The 16,746-nt window shown below is 43.6% G+C and overlaps 2 protein-coding genes and 1 long non-coding RNA gene across 3 annotated transcripts in view; 1 reads left to right on the top strand and 2 right to left on the bottom strand.

Moving 5' to 3' along the window:
* Positions 1-2,931, top strand: part of LOC106809379 — a 5,617-nt gene extending 2,686 nt beyond the window's left edge. Inside the window, exon 3 of the long non-coding RNA XR_001393867.1 lies at positions 2,824-2,931. This is a non-coding gene — a long non-coding RNA (uncharacterized LOC106809379). The remainder of the gene's footprint in view (positions 1-2,823) is intronic.
* A 2,729-nt stretch (positions 2,932-5,660) lies between these two features.
* LOC106809378 (mitochondrial ribonuclease P protein 3-like) lies at positions 5,661-12,793 on the bottom strand. The gene is made up of 9 exons (XM_014812444.1): positions 12,690-12,793; positions 11,545-11,661; positions 9,161-9,208; positions 8,827-8,927; positions 8,436-8,590; positions 7,976-8,115; positions 7,509-7,609; positions 7,219-7,310; positions 5,661-6,794 (listed from the first exon to the last, which is right to left on the bottom strand). Exons 2-9 carry the CDS (start codon positions 11,631-11,633, stop codon positions 6,654-6,656), a joined length of 867 nt encoding a protein of 288 aa, XP_014667930.1. The 5' UTR covers positions 11,634-11,661; positions 12,690-12,793; the 3' UTR covers positions 5,661-6,653.
* LOC106809364 overlaps positions 12,686-16,746 on the bottom strand; it is a 6,023-nt gene continuing 1,962 nt past the window's right edge. Inside the window, exon 2 of the mRNA XM_014812429.1 lies at positions 12,686-13,788. Coding sequence (XP_014667915.1) covers positions 12,686-13,639 — 954 coding nt within the window. The 5' untranslated portion in view covers positions 13,640-13,788. The remainder of the gene's footprint in view (positions 13,789-16,746) is intronic.

Raw genomic sequence — 16,746 nt, forward strand, 5'->3', positions numbered from 1 at the left:
GCACCCTGCAAAGGAAGAAAACCCCAGAACTCACAAAGGCAGATGTCACAGAATATTTTGCCACAAACAGTCCCATCTGCTGTCCCTGTTGCTGATAACACTGTAATCATTACACCTTAAAGGCATAATAGGCCCATCGATTATGCAATTTTAACGAATGCTAGAGTAACTGGCACCTTGTGTAGTTAATAAGTACATTACCTTATAGCCAACGCGTATTAGTTTGTCCAATATCACTGCTGGTTACTAAGAAATGTCTAATTGAAATCCGCAGTCCACGAATCAGTTGACTGACTTGTTTACAGTTTCGAAACCGCATACTTCAAAACGGTGTGATACAGATTTATAGTCCACCGGACATTTTCGCACGCATGCAAAAACGCACGCACGCATGCATTTTCGCTCGGCCGTACGCAATGCTAGCGATAGTACAGTACCCTAACTATACGTAACAGTAGCTCTGATTGTAATGAACGTGGAATCCACGTACGAATCACGGACGCTCGTGATAATGAAGTAGGCTTGTTGCGGGCCAACGCTATGGAGGATCGCGGACTAACCACGGCCAAAGACTAAACATGGAAAGCAGACAGCACTACGCGTATTTACGTATATTGGTCAAACGATACACCTGTGTCTGAAATTGAAGACATGTGGTACCTGTTCATTAGCACCCACGATTATTTACTTGTGCCTCAATACGAGAATACACCCAGAGATACATTCTACTAGCTCATTAGTCGTATATAAGCATCCCGGACAAACAATTCTCTGCTAAACACCCGTAGCAACATGTGACGTTGCCTAACCGAATTCGAGGCTATTTTGCTTGGCAACCAATTTAGCGTTGGCGCCAGATTACCAGATTTACGGATTTCAATTAGACATTTCTTAGTAATTAGCAGTGATATTGGACAAACTAATACGCGTTGACTATAAGGTAATGTACTTATTAACTACAGAACGTGCCAGTTACTGTAGCATTCGTCAACTTTTATAATCAATGGGCCTATTATGCCTTTAATTATATATGTATATAGTATATACATATATTAGAGATGGGAATCAGTTGGAATTTCATCATCGATCATCGCGTTGCACATTTTTTATAATACAATATATACTAAAAACTATGAAACAGTATTATACTCACTTATATTTGGTGTAAGTTAGATTTATTGTCTCCAAGCTGTAAAGTAACCAAAAAACCACACACAAATAAAATGAAGAGTCATTTCAGCAATGTTTGCCAATTTTATTGAGCCGAGCGCTTAGTCTTTTGCTGCACAACGGCTGACTTTCGCTTATAATTCATCATCGGGACATCACTATATATATTTACCTGACTATCATTTAAAAATTACATAATAATGTGCAGTATTGTGACTGTATTGTATTTGGACAATGTAATATATGAAATATTTGTTTTAAGGATCATGCTTACTCATTTCGCCAAGAAAATGGAAAAGAAAGTTGCATGAAACGGAGGAGAAACTAGACACCATCACAAAGAAGCTGAAGAACACTGCCCGTCGAGAGAAGAGATGAAAAGAAACTGTAGACATCAGTTGGCAGAGCTGTATGAAAATACCTCATAAATATGGAGTTAAGATCAAAGCTGGAATCCTTTGGAGGTACCAAACTTTTAAAATTGAATCTAATCTTACTTTTAAACTATTCACAGACAAGCTAATCCTGTAGGTAGTGGTGGCCTATAATTATCTAGTAATGTGTTAGATGAATTGTTTCTGACAAGTGTATTTTTATTTCAGATATTCCTTGGAAATTATTTAAAAACCTTCTAAAGAATACACACACGATCAAAGGGATTGCCATCACGTTACACCTGCAATCTCCCAAGGCGTATGAGTATTTGAGGAGTACACTGGATTTGCAGCTGCCAACCCTAGAACTCTCAGAAAGTATGTAAAAAGTTAAACATTGTTTTTGGAATGTGAATACACTGCATTAGACAAAATGCATTGTATTTATAAGCATTGTATTATTGGCTGCTATAACATTTCAGTGTAGAATAATATATATATATATATATATATATATATATATCAAGAGTGGATAATAGAGAAGAGTATGACCGGTTTTAACAGCGTTTTGCATAGTTTTAAACTGGTAAATAATCTATCAATATGTGAATGAATATATTCAAACTTTACCTTGTTTCGTCTATGATTCCCTTAATCATATGACACCACCAATTTACCTGAAAATCGTATTGTTCTTCAAAAAGTTATTTGAATACGACACGGTTTCGTACAGTTTTCACGCATGAATGCATCTCTCCGACCGAACTTCTATGGGACTAGTTTCTGTTGTCTATGACGGTACGCTGGGGCGTGAAGGGAATCAGCTGCTAGCTAGCTGGCCGTGAGGCGCATTTATTTTTAGCACGCTGGAAACGCTGCACGCTGAATACAATTCGATGCCTAATATCCCATACGACCCCCAAAGTTCCGTCATAGACAATAGAACACTAATCCCATAAGAAAGTTCGGTCGGAGAGATGCAATCATGCGTGAAAACTGTACGAAACCGTGTCGTATTCAAATAACTTTTTTGAAGAACACATACGATTTTCAGGTAAATTGGTGGTGTCATATGATTAAGGGAGAATCATAGACGAAAACAAGGTAAAGTTTGAATATATTTATTCACATATTGATAGATTATTTACCAGGTTGAAAACTATGCAAAACGCTGTTAAAACGAGTCATACTCTTCTCTATTATCCACTCTTGATATATATATATATATATATGTCCTAATTTTTGTTTGTCGTTATTAACATGATTAACCTAATTACAGGTGGATGGAATGCATTGATAATAAATAGAGAACATCGTACTATACGGCGCTCCCGCATAATAGATGGTCCCTTGTACCAGCGCGCATGCGCGATCGGAACCCGAACCAGTAGAGGATTGTAAGCACGCCCGCGTTTCAATCTGTACAAATACTTGTTTGATTATTGTGATTTCACACTGATCCTCTTTAGTAATGTGATCGAACAAATGGAACTCTGTTCTTATTTAATAAACCTGGATTGAACATGACATTGATCAATATTCTTCGTGAGAAAAAGGAGAAATCACCAGATGAATATACACGGTTTTTATATATTTTGATTAAATTTCAGAAGAATATCAAATTTTATTCTGTATGTAGGATCACACATTTCACTCGTTCTTTTTATAGTTTGATTGACTTTAATACGTTTTATTCAGCATATAAGGATTGTATTTTTAAAATTTTGCATTTGCATTATACAAGCAATGACACAGGTGTGCAAATATCACATGTATATATTTCATTATTGTATAATTATATATATATATATATATATATATATTGTAAACATGCAGTTTACATGAATTCAAACTCCTGCGTAAATTATGTTGTTGTTATGGTATGTTGTTTATGGTGTTGTTGTTAGTGTGTGTTGAATGTATTTCTGAAAGTTTGTTTCAAGCAGACTTGCTTTAGTAGTCTTTAGTAGATTTCTGTAGTCTTGCTATTAGATTGCATTAGATTGATTTCTGTAGTCTTGCTATTCGTGTATAGATAGATGCTGCTGACTAACCCCGCAATTCTTGCAACCCTTTCCCTGTACTACTTTCCTGCACTTTAACGTACAAATCTTTCTAGGCAGTGTTTATGACCCTAGTGAGCTTCCTACTTGCCTGGTGTGACTGCATTAGATTGATTTCTGTAGTCTTGCTATTCGTGTATAGATAGATGCTGCTGACTCACCCCACAATTCTTGCAACCCTTACCCTGTACTACTTTCCTGCACTTTAACCTACCAAATCTTTCTATGCAGTGTTCAGGACCCTGGTGAGCTTCCTATTTGCCTGGTGTGACTGCATTAGATTGATTTCTGTAGTCTTGCTATTCGTTTCTATAGATAGATGTTACTGACTCACCCCACAATTTTTGCAACCCTTACCATGTACTACTTTCCTGCACTTTAACCTACCAAATCTTTCTATGCAGTGTTCAGGACCCTGGTGAGCTTAACACTTACCTGGTGTGACTGTATTAGATTGAGTTCTGTAGTCTTGCTATTCGTGTATAGATGCTGCCGACTTTAGAGATACTAGAGATTCTTTTCTCAAGTTAAATCCTAATTTATTCATTTGTGATTGTCTATCTGAGCCTTTATGCATTTTCATACACTAACATCTAGTTAGTTATTAAATTTATTGTTATTATTTTATTGTTCTAAGGTGGGGAATAATAATCCAACCTGGCCATGTACCCTATTCGCTCCAATTTTCCTACCGCCGTGCGTATATTAGCCTATGAGCGCATATATTTGGTAATTAATTAAACTAATCGTGGTTCAATAAACTCAAAATTCACAGAGATTATAGCTAAGACATGTGGTCTATAATAGCTAGAATTATATAGAATGTAACTCAACTCGTTCGCGGAGATATCAGAAGAAGTACACTTTCCTAACGTCCGTTCGTCTGTTTACTGCCTAGAAAACAGTGCGACAATCATCTTTCCAATATGGCGGCGCAGGAAATCACCATCTGCGATGACGTCAGCCTATCTAGTTGTTATAGGATATCTATGGTCCCTATATATAAAATATATATTATATATAGGGACCCTAGTAACTCCTAGGGAATCGGTGCACCGGGGAGAAATACTAATTTTTCACACATGTGTACACATGTATTGTATACATGTGAACCTAGCCCTACCCTAACCCTAACAAAGCCCTACCCCAACTCTAACCCTAAGCAGAAAAAAATATTTTTTTTAAATATTAAAAAAAAACGAATCCTTCTGACTTTGTGTACGATTCGGAACCGTTCGGCGAATTCCGGAAAAATGAGTATTTCTCCATGGTGCAATAATTCTCCTAGGGTCCAGGGGCGGTGTACAAAGGGGGGGCGTCCAGGGGGACACCCCCCCCCCCTGCTCGCGCCAGGAAAAGCATCTGAGGGGGTCTAATTTCAAAAAATTTCTTCCTTCGCGTGCTCGCAAGTTTGGGTTACGGTTAGACCCCCCCCCCCTGCTACAAATCCTGTACACGCACCTGGGGTCCCTATATATAAAGGGACCCTAGTAACTCCACCATAACTCCACTCATAGCTAAGTCCACTATAGTATAATAAATATAAAGTGCGATATACAAGAATAAAACTACTGGACACTTCTCCAAGAACAAAATAACAATAGAGCACAAGAATTATATTATAATTAAGTAAATTTATTTGCCAAATAAGCATTTCCAGCTACTTCGCTATCACTGTGCCAAGACACCTGCCTTTCGCATGGTGCACTAAAATAACAATCGTCCAGAAATTCATTGGTCAGTTCCAATTTATTTTAGTACGTATCCCACTTTTATGAATGGTAAACATGACATTATGCTAAATTTTACAGCTTTTTAGTCATATTATGCAGTCCATTGACTCTTTACTTGCTATGTTAAGCTACCTCAAATTATGTAATGATGATGACTGATGATAATGCATGGTGCACTGCAACAGCAACTACTGAAGGGGTGCATGTTAACGACCACTGAATATATCATATGAACTAAATAAAACGTAAAAAGGTATATTTACCATTAAACTGGACAGTGAATCTATTACATGGTGCACGAACCTTGTCACACAGATGATGTGAGTATGACGATAACGTTTAAATAAAATTAAGATGAAACCACAAATCCATAATAAAGTAGAAAAATTCCCTACACAGTAAGAAATAAATCACAGGCTTTGAATGCACATGAAACATGATAGCCTAGATAGATTCTTTGTTATTGCGTGATACATTTTCTTTTAATGCAAAAAGTCTCATTTACCCAGATGAGACGGGGATACAGAGAAGCGTTGCCGAAAGGAGGGTGTGATCCCAAGCGCTATAAGCGCAGATCTTGCGCCGCAGTTCCGCGGCAAAGGCGCACGGCGACCGCGGGAAAATAGTCAGGATTCTATCTAAGTATCTATCTATTTATGTTAAAGTTTCATATCGCATACACACGGCCCATAAGAGGCAAGTAGTTGGTTTCCTTAGATCAATAAAACGATGTCTGCATTTGAGAGTGTACACTCTAAAATCAATCGTCAGATGTTTACATTCACTTAACAGTGTGTCACAGTAAGCGAATAACATTCGACCATCCTGACAAACCCTCAAATAAACTGCTGATGTATAGCAATGCATATATGCATCTACATAGCTTATTAACACGACCGATCCATGTTAAACCTCATGGCCTACACTGCTGCCACTCTGTGCTCAGTATCATAAGAACTGACGCCTTAAAGTTAAACATACATGTTCTCATGCACGGTAGCATTTAAAAAAGGATGCCTATAAAAGCAACTATAGGCACGTAAAACTGCTTCACTCGTTCAAACTGCGAATCTGTAGCAGCCCATAGGTGCCAGGTCATCATTGGAGAACAAATATACGTTTGTGCGTCGCCTCCATAGCTCCCTCTGCGTGGAACGTATTTCGGCATGCTTCATCATGGACCACCGTGCTTCGGTCGATCGACTTCGTTGCTTCTACGCATGACGAACTCGGTCACAGCCGAGTAACGCGTGTTGTCATGCGCGGCTCCGAGCGATCGCGAAGATGTCCGCAGCGTCGGCAGCGTTCCTCCCTCAGCCGGCGTCGCTCGCTCGCTTCGTCGCGCACAGCCACGTGTCAGGCACCTCGTACGAGTAGCGCGGCACGCCGCTCTCGTACGGGATGTGCCATGCGTCGCCCTTCCTCTGCACCAGCGTGTCAAACTTCATCGGCGCCTGCACGTTAACGAACAGTAGATTGAGAACAGTCGATTTCCATAGGGAAATTTTAGGAAAATGTTAGCAATCGTGAATAGACGATTTCTATCAAATTATGCTAGGAAAATTTTTAATATGTTTGTTTCTATTTGTTTCGCAATGACAACATGCGAGGAAGCTTGGCGTGAATAGTCGAATTTGATTTTTTAACAAAATGCAAGGAAAGTACATGTAAAGTGGATTTCATTTAAGAAATGCTAAGGGAATTATTCGAGATGCACGTACTTTACAACAGGTTCTCGACTTACATTCACACTCCACATTTCATTAATATGCAAACAGCTAGATTTTGTTTCTTTATAAATATGGATCAACAAACTGCATAGTATGACCTCTGAGTCAGTGCCAGATCGAGATGGATATAATTTACGGGGGACGTTACCTTCAATCTGACAGCTCCCCCAGGTTTGATGTGCAGCAGCTGCAGCTGGTGACTCCACTGCCACTTGCGGAAAAACGTGTCAAACTCTTCGCCTGCAAGTGATTTTGCAATTACACAAGTTACGTACGGTGACTTAAAGCATGCAAAGCTTAATTTTAACAGACATAAGATGGCCGACGAAAAACAACTGGACAAATCAAAATGAGCCATACTTCACGGCCATTGTGTGGCATTATGCGGCACCACAAATAAACCAGATGATGATTGGATATATCATTGACAGAGCTTACCCAGCTTAAAGAGATGGTCCCTCATCATGTCCTTTGAAAGGAATACCGTTCCAAGTCCACTGTACATGGCTGCATACAGGAGAAACGGGTCGTCCTTCGATCTTAAATGAAGCAGAAATGACTAGGACAACTCAACATGGCAGACCGCTTACATTTACCATCGCATAATACAGAGAAGCTTAGCCACAAGTTTAAAATTTGTTGCACTTATTTTAGAGCAGATAAAGGAAAACCTAGCGTTTTACTGAGTAATAACTGTAATAGGTGCATCCAATCCAAAATGAGAGTCCACGAGACAAAATGATGGTGTACAGTTCAACTGCACCGGTGCACAGGTATCACACACTGGATCGTAACAGTTCTGTTAATCACCGTGTCACACCGCTGAAGATTATTGAAACACTGCTAACCTTACTACAGTCGTATCTTCAAGCACAAAAGGGGATTTTTTTTAAGAGCTCACGTACAGATTTTCAGCGAGGAAGCAGTGAGCCATCTGCTGTATAGGAGCCATGTATTTCTTTGGCCATCCGTTCATGTGCCGTCGTCCCAGCACCAGCACCTTCTTCCCACGCGTCTTCGCGAGATACTCGGTGACCTGGTACAGCTGCGGAAATACAAAAACAAGAGCTCTCTGAGCTTTCTCCGAATTAACGTCACCTCGCCCCACATTTCGAGCGGATTTTACAAAGAAGACAAAGTCCTGGCAAAAGGGTCTACAGTTGTTTCAGCATCATAAACTCATGAAAAGTGAAGGAATGTTAGGACCAGGATAAGGCTAGTTAGGATACGGCTAGAGTTAAGGTTACAATAACGTTAGGCTAGGGTTATGATGTATAAAGACGATGGTGTATGTAACATAGGACTGAGGCCCTCACGACTGCACGAAACCAGGAAACTGAGCAGTCCCGAGTGACGTAAACTTACCATCTTAGCCTGGTCGGTGTGAGTGGCATGTCTGCCAGCCTGTTGATAGCCAACATTCAACCCGTCCACAACGACGTCGTACGGCGCGGTCGTCTCTACGAACCGCTTGAAAAGCCCCACCTCTTCTGGCGTCGAGTTCAGGAATGTATCTTCGCCTAGTGCAGAAGTAAGTACATAGTCAGCAACATTTACGGCAGTGTCGAGTAACTTCGCTGTATACCTGGACTTGTCACCGTATTTGTGTTTTTATAAGACGTCATGATTTTGTTACGTTGGTCTACGTTGTGACATCAAATTAGTCATGCTTAAAAATCACATGCCATTGAACCCTGCTGGTGCTGGCATCTAGTGGTCATAAACGTTCACATACTTATTTTTAATTATTCAATACCCTTCACTACGCGTTCCATAAAGGTAGTTCTCATTTTCTCAAAATCTTTCCCAGATATGTTGATTGGCTCCAGGTGGGCAGCGCATGCTGAACACTCTCCCCTATAATGTAGGAAAACATACAACCTAAAAACTAGCAAATGCCTACTAACTCAGCTCTCAACAACCCACTGATATGACTTCTAAGCGTATAAAAGCCTACTAATGCTTTTATATAACTTCTCCGATTTTTCAGAACCCATATTGTTTCCTTGAACAAACATATCTGTTAGAACTTATGTATTTATGTTAGAAATATGCAGTTTAAAGCAGAAATGAGAGAAGCATTCACTTACGCTTTTGACACGGTGGCATATTTCACAACCCAGTTTTCATCTGGCTTGCTAGAATAATAAGTGAGAAAGAACATTAGAAGATACATCAAAGTCACTTTTTGTATGTATATGATAAAGTGACTTCCACATAATAGTTCTTTTCATGCGCAGAGCTCAAATTTATGTTGCACAGCAAAGCAAGCACAGCAAATTGCAAGCATGCTTGCCCAGGCTACTTGCCTTATACCTGCTCCTGAAAATTAGCCATTATCCGCAGCAATAACAACCCATCCCCTTCCTGCCCCATGGTTGGGCCACCTGGTTCGCCTCTCCAGCTCTTCCCATAAATTTAACGGTATGTAGTCCCCTCTTTGTGCCACATAAAGGAAGTGCTAGAAAAATGCTCGAAAAAAAGTGGCATAGATAACCGGTCTTTGACGGATGTTTACCACGGTGCCCCTGAAACTTGACGTGGCGTCATAAAACTTCTAAATTAAACCAAAGACAACACTTGCCTCGCCCTGAGGACATTTTATATCGACCCCTAATATTTATTACCCGGCTAACTGCGTGACGAACGTCGCACGCACACGACAATTCCCCGATACACGTTACAAACCGTCGAATGTCGCTCTAGTACGTACGTGTATTACGCGGTGTATTTCATCCCACCTCCCTACTAAATGAGCTCTCTATTACGCGACAGCGTTTAGTTCCGGTCCTCGCAGCGCGACCGTGTACAGACACGTCTTTTTGCGAGACAACCCCACAGCTTATACTCACGTCCTTACCCTATCTAGGACATCGCTACAGTTTGCGACGTATCCTTGCAAACCTCACCCAGAGACGCGTGATGAGATCGACTACGTTCTTACGCGACCGCTAACATTTTTTTCAAACATTAATTCGGGACGGGAGCCTGCTAAAATATGCATGAGGGAGCGCGTATTCGCTGCGCTGATTAGATGCGTCGGACTCCCCCGGCGTTACGCGCTGTACTGCTGCCGCTAAACAGACCTACTCTGCGTCTGCTGCACGTGCGTGCGTGCGTCTGTGTGTGCGTGTGCACGTGTGTGTCTGCTGTGTGCACGCATGCGTGTCTACTGCGTGTGTGTGTGTGCATGTGTCTGCTGCGTGTGTGTGTGCGTGCGTGCGTGCGTGCGTGCGTGCGTGCGTGCGTGCGTGCGTGCGTGCGTGCGTGACTGCGCAGGCTGCGTGTGTGTCACACAGGAAGTATGCTACGGATCGGCTTGTTCAACGCGCGACAGACCTGATGGAACTGATTATTACCGCCCAAGCTCCTCCCTAACTGCTATAATTAGCACAGGAAACGAACACTTCAAGAAAGGACAGCTTTGCCCAAAAACCTGTCTAGTGGGAATGTGATGGCATAATACCAGTAGTAGACTTTGCTTAGGGTTTGATATCTTGACATTATATTTAGTAAAATACTGCTATTTCTAGAGTCTTTTCCTATTTTAAAGATATACTTGCCCATAAAGCTACCCTGCCTTGCTGTCCACTTTAAAGGAGAAATTCGTTAATAAAATCGTTTTAGTACAAACTATGCACAGATCGGTAACTAATGGATATCCCATAGAATCTTATACTCAATGAGAAAATACAGTTCTGCCCTTCATGCTAGGCTAAGCTAACGGTAGTGTATGAAGCATCGCAGCACTAGCAATCATGGCTATTACTGCACACAATGCCCCCCATACTGCTCAGTCTGTGGGACCATTATACTGCTAAAGGTCATCCATCCCATGCTGTGCAGAGCACTGATGACAATCCGTAGGGGTCGTTCAGGTACAGCTAAGAATGGATGGGGTTATTATGTACCTCATAGTAGAGAGACTAGAGGCATTGTTACAGCACGCACCCTGCTACACATACACAGACTCCCACACATACACACCCTCCCACACATACACACCCTCCCACACATACACACCCTCCCACACATACACACATGCACACACGCACGCACACAGAGACACTACACTGTATGATGGATGCAGCATATCCTGTGCTATTTCGTCTCTTGGCTCGTGTGAGGGAGGGGGGGGGGTGCAGCTGTTACAGTCACACATTATGGTTGTTGGTACGTGCAGACAGCATCACATGGAAGCTGTCACAGAGATACTGCTTGCTTCACACATCTCTGGCAGCAGCTGCGCACTCACTGCACATGCCTGACTGTCCGCCTGCCCCAAGCTCCCCCCTCCCAGCCCGTGCACTCCCTAAAAACAGTCCAGCTACACCAAATCCACTCACTCACTCACTCATTTCTATGCCAGACACACTAGCAACTTGTACCCAAGCACACAGTGGTGTCACTCCCATTCATGTAAGCTGCAGCTGAGGCAATACATTGCGCGGAGGTGACATTTCTCGGCTGTTACCTTTCAAACCAGCCGCGAATGGGAGTGACGGCGTCCAGAGGCACATATATTCTTTTGTCTCGCAGAAACTGCAGAAGCCCTAACATCATCTCCTCGCCCCTTCCGGCATCTTCCTCTCTATAAATTAAAAATGCAAGCTACACATCAGCATATGTTATCTGTGACAGACAATGCATCAACGAAGTTGCGACCATATTGTGAAATGTCAAGACGGACAATGCATCGACTACTCATGTGATTAATAATAGACCACTTTCATGCAAAATGGTCCCCTGCCATGATCGAAAATTTGAACTTTGAACTATGGCCCGCACATGACTCTTCCTCATTTTGTGCTTCTTTCCCTTTCTACGTTTACGCTTGTGAAAGGTTACGGTATTTACGTACGACTCACCGCGCCTGACTACCATATTTACCGGCTAATGAAACGCAGTTCTCCGATAATTTCCCTAAAACATCACCCCACGTGTTAGCGCTGAAAAGTTGTCACATGCATTTTTCGCACAAAAATATACGGGCCCGCTAGTCATCTAGGCATAATATATCGTGAGCCAGGAAAGACGACGGAATGTTCGACCCAAGCAGTCTTGAATCTTGATAATAAGTCTGAATACCCAAGCCAGTTCTGATCTCAAACATTTTTATGTCTGATAAATAACCTATAGTAAAATCCATCAAAATAAGCCAGCCCTACTCAAAAGCTTACGAGTTTCAGGCCGGGGGAGGGGCTGCGACTTCCTACACTGCCCCAAACATTCTCATCAATCTTTCTGTTCTTCTCTCACACAAAAACCATCAGTCATTAACACGAGGTTAGCTTCACGAGTAAGACTAATTGTACTCGTAATTTATCATTGTGAGTCACAGTTAGGTGTATATATATATATATATATATATATATATATACCCAGCTGTGGCCCTAAACTAGTAATTTATCACTATGGGTCATAGGTGTATATAGCGACTAATTATACTCATAATTTATCATTATGAGTTGCAGTTAGGTATATATATATTTGTTTATTTATAATACGGTCGCCACGTTTTCAACAGTTGGTTTGATTCAGACGGCCCCACCGATAGCCGGCCCTATGGTAATGCGACTGCGCCGTCACCCCCACAGCGTCACCGCGCGACAGCCCTACCTCGCCGCGACGCACAGCCTCAGCCACTCCTCATAGACGTCCGCTTGTATCGACTTCCCCGCCCGCGTCGCCTCGCCGATCGTAGCCCAGCCCGTGTCGAGGTCGCGCGCGCGGAACGCCCGAGCGGCCCGCGACGGCGTTGTACGCTCGCGCCCGACGACGTCCACGCGCCCGCTGGCCGTCCGCGACGACGGCGACGGCGTCCCGCCAGCGCGGCGTCGCGCAGAGCGCCGGCGCGATGAGGTCACAGGTCGTGGCGTCGAACACCGGGTAGCGCGCCGCGAGCTGCTCGTACGCGGCGACGACCGCCGTGCCGCGTCGCCGCACCGCCCGCACAGCGCCGCGTAGTGCGCCACCACCGCCAGGTTGGGGGCGCCACCGTCGCGGCGGAGGTAGTCGATGAAGGATTCGCCGACGGCGTGGTGGAGCGTGTGCACGCACTTCTTCATGACGACGCCGTCGATGACCTTGACCCGGGTCGGGTCGGCGGCGAGCAGGCGCGAGCGAAACGCATCCCACTCGGCGGCGTCGACGCGGCGGTCGCCCGCGGCGACGAACGCCTCGATCTCCGCGACCCAGAGGTCAAATTTCCGCATGTCCGCCTCGACGACGGCATCGTCGTCGTTGTGCACCCAGTCGCGGTCGTCCACCCTGCCGCACGCCGACTCCCTCTTGTGGGATGGAGCGACGGAATTCCGAGATCTCTTGGCGGTGGCGCCACCCTGTGGCGATTTCCCGAAGAGCGCAGCGATGTTGACGAGAGGCTTGGAATCTCCAGCAGGTAAAAGTCGACGAGAGGATAACGAGAAGTCGCGCGTCGGCAGGTCAGACATCGTTTTAAAGGTGACCGGCGCCAGGACACGCAGATGGCGCCTCCGTAGATTTCCGCAGCCGCTGCCGAGGAGTCTGATTACTGAGATGCGAGCGTGACTCATTGTCTGTGTTTGCATCGGACGATGTCTTAATCAATTCACGCTTCAAACGGGATCGGTTTGCCGATGCACGCACACTCGCAAGTCGCAAACATATCACTCGTATACTTGAATATATGCTTGCGAGTGTCTATCCAACACATGCATCTTCAAATCTCCATCATAATCTGAAAGAGAAGAAAAAATATACTTGCTTTAATAAGTAAATTATGTGAAATTTGCATAAATAACCGTTGGGTATGTCTGTTAAAATAGTTATAATATTCAGTTGATGTATCGTTCTTGTCCGGTAATCATTTTTATTGCATTTGATCGAAAGCGCTGTATATCTCATGTAACAACTGCCTAAATATTATATGAGTACACGTCTAGATCAATTATGTTTGCGCCGATGATCATAGAAGTGTTAGTAACGTTAAGAAGTTCATGAAGGAAGATTCACAGATTTTGCAACCAATACGATTTGCTGGTTACGTTAATTGAAACGTAAGTAGTGGCACGCTGATAACATCCCATTAAAAATGATCCCTGTCAGCAAATAAAAACGGATCTAACTGCTCCCAACATGGTACCGTGTTGGCAAATATTAGTGTGCCTAAACCTCGCTTATGTATACTGACATCTGCTCTCGTAAAAACACCCGACAGATAATACGGAAATTTGCAGAAACGGAACGAAAAACTTGTTTTTGTGACGCGATAATGTTTGCAGTAGATCGTAGGTACACAGGTGGCAGACAGGAATGCAGTGAACACGTTTCCGGCATCATGCACATCAGTTTGGCTTGCGGAAGTACGAGTAGAGGGGAAGGTTACGACCTCTAATTAATGCGCATTCACTCATTATATGTTTGCAATTAGACGATCAGTCGCGCAGGTCCATCACAAGTGTAAAACTCCAAGATGACGGGAAGAAGATAAATTCAAAAGTGAAGAGCCACACAACCAGAAAGGACAAAGAAGACGTTGTACAAAAAAAAAAAAATTGTGCGTTCGACGTCAAAGTCATCGGCACCCGTGCACGTGTAACAATGCGGCATGCTGTGCTCGGACAGGCATTGGGGAAACTACCTCAGCCGCTCCGCTAATGTCTGACATGCTGTCAAACACTGTTTAGATCTGCATACCTGCGACGTGTGTGATGTCCCTCTCTCTTTTTCTCACTCTGTTCGTCACAACCACACTGGTTAGCGACTGGATCTTTGCACACAACAATATATGGCGGGAAACCTTCCACGGATCAGGAACGTATGGCTGGTACGTGCGTGCACTCACACGTACATTTATCACATGTACTGTTCAAGTGCGGCGAAGCCACACTGTTAAGTAAATAGTCAAAATGGCATCTAGCACACGATGTCTGCTTGTCACTTCGCCGAGACGCAAACGATCTTGGAGAGAGCAGCATTCGAGTGAGTTTGCTCTTGGGTATCGGGCATTAATAAGACAAAATATTAATTCGATAAATATAGACAACCAACCACGCCGAGTAAAATGGTCCAGGGTTCACGGAAGCAAGACGACAAAACACGGGTTCGATGAAGATTTCGTTCTTCGATGAAGTTGGTCAAGGTTTTGGTTAAATATTAAATTACAACTTGCATTTCATATCATCAGCCACACAGACACAAACACACACACACACACACACACACACACACACACACACACACACACTGAATGTTATCGTCTCTATCTTTACTGTGCACCACTAGGCTCCTGTGTTCTCGTTGGTGGGTCCAGCACACGCACACCACCTGGTGGCGTTCTGCCCGCGGGCCGTATTCAAATGCACATGATTACGTTCAGCTATAAAGGTCCCGCTGCTGACGGCCGGAGTGACGGGGTGACAGAGTTACGGCAGACGACGCCGTTAACGCCCGACAATGTCCCGCCGCCGGGGCAGCGGCTCGCAACAGCTTAATTCTGTATTAGTACTCGTCTTTTAATTGACATCTGCAGAGTTACGGCAACTCGTGCCAGCCAGGTGCGGTGCTTGATACAGCCGTCGTCATGGCGACGGGGCGACAGCAAAAAAACGTGTGTCCGGGAGGGGGAGGGCAACGGTGCGATATATAGGGAACGCCTGGAAAAGGGGGAGTAGGAAGAAGGGGAAAAAAGAAGGAGGGGTGATGATGGTGAGGAGATTGAGCAGAATGATGATGATGATGATGAGGAGGAGGAGGAGGTGGAAAAAAAGGCGGAGAAGCGGCATTACGCCTTTTAAAGTTCGAGATTGATCATGAAAACAACCCCTCCAAAAATGCCTTTTCAAAATGGCAAGGTGCACAGTATTGTAATTGTACAGCGAGCGACACCTGGTGTGCAAGCGTGAGAACTAACAGCTGCGACCTCCCAGATTACAGCTTAGACGTGTTTGTATAATGTTATGTTATTATGGACATTAGGCACATTATACTTGATTGTTGGGTATATAAAAAGAATTATATATATATATTGCTTGTTAATGAAGGATGTTGCAAATTGTTGCCGTAAGTGGTGTGATACGTACGCCAAGGGATCACTGTTAGATTACTGTTAGAGAATTATATGTGATTAAAGGTTTTATTACATGTAGTATTAGGAGTAAGCGTGCATATATGTGTGAGCGCGCGCGTGTGTTTGTATGTCTTTGTGTGCGTGCCTGTGTGCGCGCGTGTGTTTTTATGCGCGCGTGTGTGCGTTGGGAACAGTTCATCGCATGTCCCTCGCATAACTATATTCTTACACCCATTATCTTACTTCTCTTTTTCCTCCTCCTACTCCTCCTCCTCCTCTTCCTCATCCTCTTCAACCTCTACTTCTTCTCCGCCTTCTAGTTTCCCACACCTACTTCATTCTGCGTATCCTCCTCATCCTCCCCTCCTGCTCCATTTCTTCTTCTTCTTCTTCTTCTTCTTCTGCTTCATCTTCTTGTTCTTGTTCGTTTTCTTTTGCACCTCTTCGTCTTTATTCCCTCTATGTACGGGGGTGGGTGGTTACTGACTGCATGCGCCTGTCTTCTAGAATGATGCAAACCACCAGGATGACAACGAGTGTGGCTTGACAGAGAAATCCAAGTCTACCTCCGACTTATCACAGTACACCTATCCATTGACGAGCTCAGAGGCTATCGAAGAGGTAAGC

This window comes from Priapulus caudatus, unplaced genomic scaffold (assembly GCF_000485595.1).
Source record: "Priapulus caudatus unplaced genomic scaffold, Priapulus_caudatus-5.0.1 Scaffold349, whole genome shotgun sequence".
NCBI lineage: Eukaryota > Metazoa > Priapulida > Priapulimorpha > Priapulimorphida > Priapulidae > Priapulus > Priapulus caudatus.

Bases quoted from the DNA above. Each gene is read 5' to 3' on its own strand.
- LOC106809378 (XM_014812444.1), bottom strand. From the start codon at position 11,633: ATGATGTTAGGGCTTCTGCAGTTTCTGCGAGACAAAAGAATATATGTG. The intron at 8,591-8,826 runs GTATTGAATAAT...CTTCTGCACTAG, and splicing joins TATGGAACGCGTAGTGAAGG to GCGAAGATACATTCCTGAAC. The intron at 8,116-8,435 runs GTAAGTTTACGT...GTATTTCCGCAG, and splicing joins ACACCGACCAGGCTAAGATG to CTGTACCAGGTCACCGAGTA.